Source organism: Antechinus flavipes, chromosome 1 (assembly GCF_016432865.1).
Source record: "Antechinus flavipes isolate AdamAnt ecotype Samford, QLD, Australia chromosome 1, AdamAnt_v2, whole genome shotgun sequence".
Lineage (NCBI taxonomy): Eukaryota > Metazoa > Chordata > Mammalia > Dasyuromorphia > Dasyuridae > Antechinus > Antechinus flavipes.
In genome coordinates this window covers 665,634,706-665,646,945 of record NC_067398.1, presented here as the reverse complement: position 1 = coordinate 665,646,945, position 12,240 = coordinate 665,634,706, and the positions used below count along the sequence as shown (strand labels likewise).

General features: G+C 34.4%; 1 protein-coding gene and 1 long non-coding RNA gene across 3 annotated transcripts in view; one reads left to right on the top strand and one right to left on the bottom strand.

Annotated features, from left to right (window-relative positions):
* The window catches only part of AKAP8 (A-kinase anchoring protein 8), a 54,676-nt gene extending 50,662 nt beyond the window's left edge, over positions 1-4,014 (top strand). For both annotated transcript variants that reach the window (XM_051972039.1, XM_051972038.1), the window contains 4 exons: positions 247-340; positions 740-870; positions 1,937-2,032; positions 3,241-4,014. In XM_051972039.1, the coding sequence (XP_051827999.1) occupies positions 247-340; positions 740-870; positions 1,937-2,032; positions 3,241-3,672 (753 nt within the window). In that variant the 3' untranslated portion in view covers positions 3,673-4,014. The remainder of the gene's footprint in view (positions 1-246; positions 341-739; positions 871-1,936; positions 2,033-3,240) is intronic.
* A 2,019-nt stretch (positions 4,015-6,033) lies between these two features.
* On the bottom strand, positions 6,034-8,494 carry LOC127545028 (uncharacterized). The gene is made up of 2 exons (XR_007949579.1): positions 7,038-8,494; positions 6,034-6,376 (listed from the first exon to the last, which is right to left on the bottom strand). It is a non-coding gene; the product is annotated as an uncharacterized LOC127545028 (long non-coding RNA).
* Between the last annotated feature and the right edge of the window lie 3,746 nt (positions 8,495-12,240).

Below are 12,240 nucleotides of genomic sequence, written 5' to 3'. Positions count from 1 at the left end.
ATATTAAAGCTAGGGTTTTAACTTAGCATTCTCCATCTGAATGTTTTTTTTTTCATATTCTGATAACTGTTTTCAGTATTTTTTTTTTGTTTTGTTTTTAATTTACAAATGTGATTATGAAACAATCCACAGATAAGACTTTGCCAGACTGCTGGACATAGAGGTGGTGAAAAAGCCTTTGAATGAAGCTGGTTTTTTATACACAATTGCCCTTTCCCCCTTTATGTTGTCTTCCGACCTTTCTAGGAATACATTGTGAACAGGAATAAGAAAATAGAGAAGCGTCGTCAGGAACTGACTGAGAAAGAAAGCGTAAAGCAGAAACCAGACCCTTTCAAAGGTGAGTTGAGAGAGAGGCTTTAGTGAAAGAGATAGATCCATATATGTATCATAACATCTAGCATGCTCTGAAATTTTCTGTTAGCCTCAACACAGATAAAGTGAATTTAAAAGGCTGGAAAATGATTATAGTTTGCATATTTAGCAGACGAAAAACATACAAACAACTGTAGAGAAAATTTGTTTATTTTCCAAAGCTCTTTTGAGAAACTAAAAGAGTACATATTTTACATGAAACAATTTTAACTAATGTTCTTTAGTTAGGTGGCATCAAGAAGCTTAATGAGAAAGATGGATAGAAAGTGAAAGGGTTACAAATTTAATGTGGCATTAGAGCCCTAGAAATGAACAACTCTAAACACATAAGCAGTGATTAAACAACCCTCATTTGGATCTACAGGAATTGGCCAGGAACACTTTTTTAAGAGAATTGAAGCTGCACATTGTATGGCTTGTGACATGTTAATTCCTGCCCAGCACCATCTTCTTCAGAGGCATCTTTATTCTGCCGACCACAATCACAACCGCCGTGTAAGTGCTTCCCTGCCCTATTCTGAAATCATCTATTGTGGTGTAGAAGGTATAAGTTGATGATAATCTTGATTCTTGTGGCATACTCTCACTATCAAAACATCTTGTGGTTATTTTGAGGAATTGTGTTGGGAGCTTTTATTTTTCTAAATTAACCTTGTCATTTGAAGTTGACATTTTACAGAGGCTTAGTTGAAATTTGTGAGGTTGAGGATTTTCCTAATATAAAGCTAAGAGATTCCTTACCATCTTCTGGTAATATATAATCTGACCTAAGGCATGCTGTATGCTGTATTTAAAGGCAGGGACCCCTATTTAGTTTTTGTCATGTAGTTGCAGCACACAGCATGGTATTTCACAGAGCTGACCTTGGACAGTACAGATTCCTAACATCTCAACCTCCATGACTTGATTACCTAAGAACTTCCACTCTCTCACCTCTTCCTCCATGTCCATGTAAAACAAGAAAAATCTAACCAGCGGAGGTTAAACATCCTGCCATATGTAATGATTTGAACCCAGGTCTTCTGACTAGAAGGCCAGTGCTCATACCACCATGCCCTTCTGAATCCAAATAAATTGTACTGCTTCTTTCCTCTGGAGAAGAATGTTTATTTTTGTTTGTTGGTTGTTTGTTTTTAGATAATAGCTAATATTTTTATAGTGCCTACTAGAACCAAGGAACTGTGTGCAGGTTGACTCAGAATAATCCTGGGAGGTTAGTGTTTGAGGGGATAATAATTATCCCCATCTTATAGATGAGTTTACTAAGGTAAGCAGAGGTGAAATGACTTGCTCTCAGGATCACACTTAAGTGTGTAAGATTTGATTTTAATACAAGTCTTCCTGATTCCAGGCCTAGTGCTATATCTGCTGTGCCATCTAGCTGCCTCTAAATAAGACTTGTCATGTCATTAGTATATTGATTTCCTTGTGAGAAGATTGTCTCTATCAATGCAGATCAAAATGTCTGTAATCTAGATTTTTTATAGCAGGCCTATAATCTGTTTCCTTTTACTCAGTGCAAGTTTTCCAAAACGTAATCCATGTTTGCTTTCCTCTGTAGCTTGCTGCTGAACAATTCAAGAAGACAAGTCTGCATGTGGCCAAGAGTGTCTTGAACAATAGACATATAGTGAAAATGCTTGAAAAATACCTCAAGGTTTGTGGTTGGGGACAGGGGAAGACATGTCAGTGGGTAAGACAAATCTTTTGAAAAAAGAAACATTGTGGACATACCCACAATGCAATATTTGGTAATTTTTGGATTTTCTAGAAAGATGTTATCTATCTGGGTTTTAGGTGTGCACAAGTGTAGTAAGTAATGTGTTTTGTGCAGATCTTAGGGTTATATATGTTTATAACTTAATATCTGGAAAGTATATCTATGAAAATGTGTTAGTCTATATTCCATTCCATGATTTTTAAGGCAATCCTTTTAAAAATTCTCAGACTACTCTGGGTAGATGGCTTATCTTTTAGCTCCAAAGTATCCCATTTATTCACTTTGTTAAATTCCCAATAATTCTGAAATATAGAAGACACGGACTTTCAAAGAGTTTGCTTTTATGGAAAAGAAAAGCTCAAAGAGCCATTGTCAATTGAATGACCATCTTGACAAATAACATTTACTGGGAAATTTAGAGTCTTTTTAATGAAAGTCCAGTTTTTGCAGTTTGAAGAATTAAGACTTTGTTGTTTCTGTCCTTCAGGTATTAATCCTAAAGTTCTTTAAGTATGCTGAAGCGTTTGTGTGGATGCCATAAGATCTGTAAAAATAATGACTCAAATCAGATTCAGAATTAAGCCTTTAAGTGGAAAGTTGCCTTCAAATTTAGGACCAGAACATGAAGTTAATAAAAAATGTTTTTAGAATCTTTATACTTCCTATATTTTGAGAACAAAGTCCCTAAGTCTATTCATAATGTCTTGGTCTTTGTTATTAAAGACAAGTGGATGATATAAATCTATCCATGAAACCATTAGGTATAGGTTTTTGTAATTTTTTCCTAAGGTCACTTACTATTTCCTCTTGTTTTTCTGGAAAGTTATATAATTCACAAGAAGTGGTTCAGATTTTTTTTTGGAGGAGGGGAGGTAAAGAGTTGATACATGTTTACAAAACTGTTATTGGGGGAAAAGTTCTTTTCTCTAAATTAATGTAACTGCTTTAACAAATATGGTCTTGCTTGAATTGTATGTTATTCTAGTTCATATGTTTTAGAAAGTAATATCTCTTTTTTTTAAGTGTTTCTAACTAGATCCACTTGTTTAAACCCAATCATGATTATTTTAAAGGTCTAGATTTCTAGCTGTTCTTTGTGTTGTACTTGCTATGACAAGTCACAATGTTTTTATTAATTCACCAAGGGTGAAGATCCTTTCACAGATGAAATAGTGGATCCAGATGTTGAAGGAGATGAAGACAGAGAAGAGACTGCTGAAGAGGTTGTTACAGCAGTATTGGCAGAGGTCATTGCTGCAGCAGTCAGGACAGTTGATGGAGAAGAAGCAATAATAGCACCGCAAGAGAACAGTGAAGTGAGGACCAAGGGACAAAGCACTGTTGATACTAGTGAGTCTAGAAATGGTGATATTTCCAGCCAACCATTGGAAAAAGAAATAGTCAGCAAAACAACATGTGAGAATGGGAATACATGTGTAGGAACCAGCAATGACACCAGTCAGAAAAGAGAACTAGATCAAGAAGGAGACAGCATGGTATCTGTCAGTGCTCAAGAAAAAGAAGCCAATGTAGAAAACTTTGGTGCAGAATCAGAAGATGAGATTGTGGTAGAATAAGGTTTTTTTTGTTTTTTGTTTTTTGTTTTTTTGTGTGTATGTGCGAAGATGATTTATTGGGCACTATTATAGAATCCGTGGATGTTTTTTCTTTGGATGCAACATTCAAGTATGTTGCTGGAAGACATGGGATTTCAGAGGAAGGAACCCATCAGGGCTGTTTCTTTGGTGTATTCTGTAGATTTGCTTAGTTATGCTATGCTTTCTACATTTTTTTGTTTTAGGTTGAAGATTGCACAAAGTTGTACATTTCTTAAGAAATAATAAAACTGTAGTTTTCCTTTTGACCTTCAATTAATAAAGCATCGTTTCAAAATAAAACTTGATAGTTTCCTCACTAAATACAGTTCCTGACGTGTTCATTTTTTCCCCCAAGCACTTCTCCTCTTTTCCCACTGCTTTTATTAATTAGTTTCATTGAAAGAAAAAGAAAAACCTTATCACAAATATGCGTAATCCAAAGCAAAATAATTCCCCGCATGGGCTATTTCCAAAAATGTGTCTCTTCATTTTAAGTCCCATTGTTTCTCTAGTAGAAAATAAGTGGCATTTTAAGTCCTCTAGATTTGGCGTTTATCATTGTATTGCTCAAATTTCTAAAGTTCTTCAAAAAGTTTTTTTTTCATGTCATTTTTATGCTATAAATTGATCTGTTTGTGCTCCCTTCACTCTACATCTTTTTATAGATTCTGAAACTCATCATTTCTTTGGCAAAACGATATTTCATTACATTTACGTACCATAATTTATGTGGTCGTATCAATTGGCACCTCCCCTTAAGTTTTATTTTTGGCTATTATGAAAAGAACTGTTATAAATTGTTTTTCGTGCAAATGGATCACTTTGGGTTTTTTTTTTTTCCCGCTGTTTTGGGAGATTGATTTCTTTATGAGAGATTCTATCAATTTGAAAGCAGAAATTAAAAATCAATTGTCAAATTCATCTTCTTTGACCAAATCTGTGAATCAAATTCAGAACTATTAATCTTATGTAAATTTTGGAATGATTAAACATTTAGAATTATTTTTGCACATTAGAAAAACTACCAGAGTTGTGATACATTCTGACTGCCTGGAATGAAACTTTCCAAATAATTACTAAACTTATAAATTATAAAAGAAGGGAGGTAAAATGATTGATTTGTAATGACTATAGAATCTCTATAAGCAAATCACTGTTTAGGATACAAAGAGTAGAAAGTGATCCTTGTTCTTGTGTAGTTTATCACCTAATTGGAAGAATAAGGAAACAAGTGACAAGTTAAACAATATAAAAGATAAATAATTATTCAGTAAGCAAGAAGTAGAAATACTAGATTTCTATTCATTTTTCCTTAATACTTTATACCATAAGAAAAGATTAGTCCCCATGGTTTTATCAAGAAAAATGTCTGGATCCACTGCAATACAAAAGCAAATCCTGGAGTTGCAAATATATCTGTGAATAACATTAATAGGTAACAATGGTTTCCTTACTAGTAAACTGTCTCACTTCTAATCTTTGAGGTTAGTTGTTTTTTGTCCCAAGTTAGGGACTTCCATGGCTATGGGAGATGGCCTGTTATAATGGAAAAGACTATGGATTCAAATCTTGCCTTTGGTACTTACTGTGTGATTATGGTCAAGTAAGTTAATCCAATTAAGTCTGTTTCTTAGTAGGAATAATGCTAAGAACTACCCATCTCATAAGGCAGTGAAAGCTGAAGAGCTATATAAATATAAATTATTATTATTGATACTAAACAGTTACTTTACCTTTAGTGCAAGATTTCTCAAATATTTCATGTAATGTTTTGCATTAGAAGAGTTGTATGAGAGTTTTTTCATGCTAGTTATATACTAATATTCAACATTTTAAATGAAGATATGTACTGCATTTTTTTAGTGTGAATTATTCCATTATGCTATAAAATTTCTCTCACCCCTACAGCCTGTCATTCCAAAGGCATTCCTATTCTTAGCTTATTATTTATGTGTTTTCTCACTATATTTCAAGGTTAGAAATATTCTGGTGGCCTCTGTTTGGAAATCATTGCTTGAGGATCTCTCTACATTACTGCATAACTTTCTAGTGGGATCACACAAGGACACTCTGGATGTAAGGAATGCATAAATGGGTTTTCAAGTTCTGGATGATAATAAAGGGGTATTTACCCTTCTATGATCATCCAAGTTATTGATAGGTTTCATCTCTAGATAGGAATAGCTGTCTTATTTATAATCTTTGTATAAAGATGCATATGTATGAGCCTTCTATGACTAGAAATTGAAAGTGGAGATAGCATCTGCTGTGAAGGAAGTAAAGAACAAATGCAATGTAGGGCATATAATAAAAGTAGAATTAAATACATATCAAGCTTAGTATTAGTTACATGTTTTATTTGAGCTATAGATCTTACTGGCAGTTCTACCACAATAGAGTTAAGTTAAAGTAGATAATAAAAGTAAATGATATTGGAAGGTCAGAATTAGTTGACTTTTGGTCTCTGGAACACCAGGCTAAGTGAATTTGTATTTCAGTTTGTTTACATTCAGATCTCCATGCCACTTTGTAGTCATCTCTATACCATCGACCTACATCCCATTTCCAGCACCCCTTTCTAGTTTTATCTTCTCTTGTAGAACACGAGTTCTCTGAGAGCAGTCTTGTTTTCAGCTGCAGCATTTAGCATAGTGCCTGTGGTATGTGGTACATTCACTGTACACTGGGGGTATAAATACAATTTAAAATGATAGTTAATGGTCTCAGGAAAAATATATTTTACTGGGGGAAACAGATACTTGGGAGTAACAGAGGAAGAAGAAAGGCAGAGTATATGCTCTAGGAAAACCTGAGAAATATTTCAGCTGGAGATTTGGCGAAGGTACCAACCTGGAATTAGGTCTCAACAGGAGAGTTAAGAAGTTGGAGATGAAACTGAATATATTCGCAGATTGGGTGGCAAATGCAAAGAGATTTCATTATGCTTATACAATCACCAAAAATTCCTGAACATTTTAATAATAATGTTAATAATTGAGAAAATTAATGCTCTATTATCTTCATACCTTTTGAAGTCTTCCCTTGAACCTTCATTTTACAAACTGTTCTAAGATGCTAGACTGTTAAAAAGCATAGTTAAACATGTTCTTTTCCAAATTCTGTGTTCTAAGATTATTTCAACTATCATATACCAAAACTGAATACAATTATCTAATTCAAACTTTGATTACTGAATGAATTAATATGTATTTAGGATGTACAAAAAGCATTATTTGGTTAAGTGCGGGGAACACAAAAAAAGACATTACTACTTTCTTGGGGCTCACATTCTAGTAGGGGAGACAACACACAGGTTTCTGCTAGAAAAAACTGAAAAGACTTACATGAATTGATGCTGAATGAAGTGAGCAGAACCAGGAGAACATTGTACATAGTAACAGCAATTTTTCGATAACCAATTATGATAGACTTAGCTCTTCTCAGCAATACATTGATCCAAGACAATTCCAAAAGATTTGTGATGGAAAATACCATCCACATGAAGAGAAAGAATTGTGGAGTCTGAAAGTAGATCAAAATATACTATTTTCACTTATTAATTTTTTTTTCCTTTCTTGTAATTTTTCCTTTTTCTGATTCACAAGACTAATATGGAAATGTGTTTAACATAATTGTAGGTGGATAACTTCTATCAGATTGCTTGCTATGTTTGAGAGGGAAAAAATCTGGAACTCAAGATCTTACAAAAATGAATGTTGAAAACTATATGTAATGGGGAAAAATACTATTTAAATGCAAAAATAAGATGTTTCTGCTGCAAGACAGAAACATCCCTTAGTCTTTGTTTTGTTTTGCTTTGGGGGGAGGCAGCTAAATGGCACAGTAGATAGAACACCAGTCTTGAAGTCAGAAGGACCCGAGTTCAAATCTGGCCTCAGATACCACTTCTTAGCTGTGTGATCCTGAGCAATTCACTTAGCCCCAATTGCCTAAACCAAAAAACAAACAAACAAAAATATCCCTTAGTCTTTATGTTGCAACAACTTGTAGAAAAGTAAAATCTTTAATATTTTCACCAATTAAATTTTATCAATTTCTGACGCTGAGCCATTTAACACTGTCAAAGATTCCATTGGTAAGATCTCTCTCTTTGGGTTTTCAGTAACTCTGTCACCACCAGTATAAACAAGTCTAAGATCTATCTGCAAAGAGATCATTTCCCAGGATGATGACTGTTCCATCCAACAGCACTGCTATTCCCAAGGCCCTTGGATTCAGGGCTCTGAACTGTCTTCACTACAGCCTAAGAAAGTGGCCAAAGTGATAGTTTAACTTTTCTAGCACATGCCACTTTCTGTTTTGTTCTCAGAGTGCCCTGCTGCTTCAGTTAAGCTGGCTTTTGGTAGGAATGACTAACACCTTCCTTCTCCACAGGGACCGCTTTCCAAATTGTGGCCATAAGGCACTTCACATATCCAGGAAAACTTAGAATCCAGTGGGAAAATGTAGATAGCCAGACTGTGATAGAGAGCACATAGCATCTTCTCTTGGAAGTCAAGATAGGTGCCCAAAGGATTTCCAGTAACATGATTCCTATGTGTCACAAGATCAAGCTTTTTGATTTTTAATTTTGATTTATCTGCTCATTGTTCACAGTCACTCTTCACAGTCCATTCTGACCATGAATATCTAAAGAAACAGATCATCATAAAGAACCAATATGGCTTTGTCAAACAAAGGAAACTTTTCCTTTTCTGCATACATTTACTAAACTAGTAGACTAGAGGAATGCCATAGATATTACATAGATTTTGTGCAAAAAGTACTCATTATGATTAGATATTTTACAAACTCTTTTAATGGCCTAATTGAAAGAGTAGTTTATGCTCTAATGGAGTGGAATGTTCAGATCTGCCTATGTGCTGAATGATCTAGTACATTTTTTGACTTGTCTCCATCTTTTCCATAATACTGGGACTTTTTTCAAATGCTTAACTAAAATAGAGCTGAATTTTATAAATGCTGATAGACTACTAACTCAAAAATTCTGTCAAAAAGCAAAAGGAAGTTAGTCCACTTACCATGCCTAGATCTTAAAAATTTTTACACTGATTTTATTGTCTGATATATACGTCACCAAAATAAATAAATAACCTAACAACCTCCACAAGACATGCACACTCACAAAAATTTACTAAAATATCATTTAGAATTCTAGGCAAAGTGGCTCCCCTCCTTTTAAACATTTTTAACAATGATCTAATGCTAACATTTATTACAGTATCTGAATGTTTTGCTATTGTCTATGTTGTTTTTACATTGTTGTACATAACACATTGAGTCACATACAAGTTTACCCACATTTCACTGGATGCTATATATGTATCAATCTTTATAGTGCAATAATGTTCTCTTTATGTTCATATATCATAATTTTTGAGCTATTCTGCAATCCCTTGGTTTATTTCCTTTTTATTTGTTTGGGGAATGGCTCAATCTCACAGGTTAGTGTCAATTACCTCTAGAGAAAACAACAAATATTTTATACAAAGAATCCTCCCTGTCCCCCAGCATTAAAATTTTCTTTTCATCCTCAATGTATTATTTTCATTTGTATTAAAGTTTTTACATTGTATATCAGCAGGATGGTTTTGTCTTTTATGCTTTCTTCCTTTTTCTTTAGTGTAACCTTTTAATACTTAGATATTTTTTATCCATTTGGAACTAGTATGTGGAATCAAGTACAGTATGTAACATAAGGATACTATTTTTCATCAGACCTCTTTCCAGTTTTCTTAGTAGTTTTTAATAATTTACAAACAAGAAAGGAGAATTTGTGAACGACCTGTTTGTCAACCTATGTTAGATATATCTGTGATCACAACTTTTAAATATATTCATAAACCATCCCTCTACTGCGCTTAAAAATTTTACCAGGAATGGAAGCCATGCCAACTGACTTATAATCTGTAGATTCCATTCATTCCTTTAAAAAAAATTAAAAAAGAAAAATGTTTCCAATAATGACTCAATAATTACATTTGCCAATTCTCAAAACTGATCTTGGGGACCAGCCCTCTATTACTTATTTAATCTGGTCCATACTAGGCAAAGGATTGTTCTGTTTGACAAAGCAGAAGGAAAGGAAAAGTTGATAAGCTGGTAATTCTTCTGCATAATCCAATCATCTTGCCAATCCTGACAAGTTTTAATTCTACCCTGTGTTGGTACTTGGGACAAGTAGTACTTATCTTTCAGAATCCTGCCATAATTCTCTATTTCTTAGCCTCCTTTTGCCTTTATCTTTTCTTATTAACAAACTTAAATTGGTGGGTAAGATCACTATTCATCCACATCCGGTTTTTGTCTTCAGAATTTCTTTCGTATGTTTAGTTTTGGATGTCAAAATTTAAGAAAGACATTAACAAGTTGAAGAGATCCAAGAGGAGGGTACCAGCTTGGAGAAAAGTCTAAAATGTATGGTACACATGGAGATCACTTGAAAAATGTGGAATGTTTAGCCTGGAGTACTAAGGGGAAACATACCTACAAGTATTGGAATTATAATGTGGAATAAAGATGAAATTTATTTAGCCTCCAAGAGCAGAAGAAGCAAAGGGTAGAAAGTTGCAGACATGAATTTAGAATTAATATGAAGAACAACTTGCTAATGATTAGAGCTATCCAAAAGTGCAAAGAGCTGTCGATACAGAATTTTCCCCCACTGAACAACCTCAGGCAAAGTCTGCACCTCTTATGGCATTTGCCTCTAATGACTGTCCCCCAAGCTTTGAATTTACTCTTTCCTCACCTCTATTTCAGTTTCAAGTCTCAGTAAAAATCCTACCTTCTGCAAGAAATCCTTCATCTTCCTTTAATGCTAATTTATACCTTCTAATATTATCTCTAATTTATTTTGCATATATACTGGTGCACAGTGGTTTATAGTTAATACAAGTTAATAAACATTTATTAAGCACCTATTACTACCAGGCATATTGATAATAACTAGGGATACAGAAGGAAATAAAGGCCTTCCTTATTCTCAAGGAAGTCACAATCTAATGAGGACAATAAGCACATATGTATAAATGAGCTATACAGAGGAAAATAGGAAATTAGGAAAACTAATTAGTGAGACTAAGAAAGGCTTCCTTGTAGAAGATGGGATTTTAGGTGGGACTTAAAAGAAGTCAGGGGCAGAGATGAGGAGGGAATGCATTCTAAAAAGAGGGAACAAATGGTGATCCAGAGAAAATAACCAGAGTCCAGAGATAGACTATTTTGTTCATAGGATTGCAAGGATGCCAAGGTCAGTCTATAACAGAGTACACGGAGAGGTAAATAAGGTGTAAGAATATTGTAAAAATAGGAGAAGACTGAGTTGTAAGTGGATTTGAATGCCCAACAGAAATTATTGTATCCTGGAGGCAACAGGGAGCCACAGGAGTTTGAGAAGAGAAACAACATGGTCAGATTTACACTTTAGAAAAATTACTTTGGTGGTTGAATAGAGGATGTATTGGAGTGGGGAGAGATTTCAAGCAGATAGACTCAAAAGCATGCTTTTCCAATAGTCCAAGCATGAAATAATGAGTGGCTCCACCATAGTGGTAACAGTATCAGAGGAAAGAGGTATATTCCAGAGATATTACAAAGGTGAAATTGACAGACCTTAGCAACAGATATATGTCAGGGGACAGAAATAGTGAAGAATGCAGGATGACTTGTAGCTTGTGGACGGGGAAACTGAGGCTAGATGAAGAGTGTGGGGGGGAGCAACATAACCTGTTATTTTGGATTTGATGACTCAGACATCCACGTAGTCTTGGCATCACAGCTTGTCTCTACCCATTAGATTGTGAGGTTGTTGGGGCAAGGGTTGTTTTTGTATTTAGTACAGTCCCTGGCATGAAGCAAACCATTTAATTTGATTTGAACTTATCTCAAGCAGTTTTTCTGGTTATTGAAAAATCTGTTCCAAAGTAATTTTTATTCTTTGGTTCTTCTATCTTTTAAGGGATAACAAGAAATTATATTTGATTTCCTTTGGACAAATAACCTTATAGCATCTGTAAAGCACAATTACTGTGAAGTCCCCCATCACTGTTTTTAATTATACTTTCACATAAAGCTTGTGATGTTTCAAAATTCACCCAAACCACTTCTGATTTTAATTCAAATAAATGCTTCACCCTTCTTCCTCCATCAACTTTCACTGCTAAGTTTCCTCACCAGCGTATATTTACAAAATACCATTTCCCCTACTCTTTATTTCTATCCACAAAAAGCAAAAATCTTTTCCAAATTCAATTAACATCATTTCTAATACAATGCTGACAAGAATTCCAGTACCTAGTAATACTGCCTCGACACTTCCCCATATCTCCCTCCCCTTTCCTGTCACCTTTCATTTCTCCCTCATTTTCCTATCTCCTCTCTCTATTCTTTTCACTTCTTTTCTCCCTCTCTTCTCTCTCCTTCCCTTTCACCTTCTCAATCAGTCTTTCATTTTTTTTTTTTAAATTAAACTTCTATTTGTCAAGCAATGTGTTTGAAAGAGATTAAGGAGAAAAATGTTTCAAT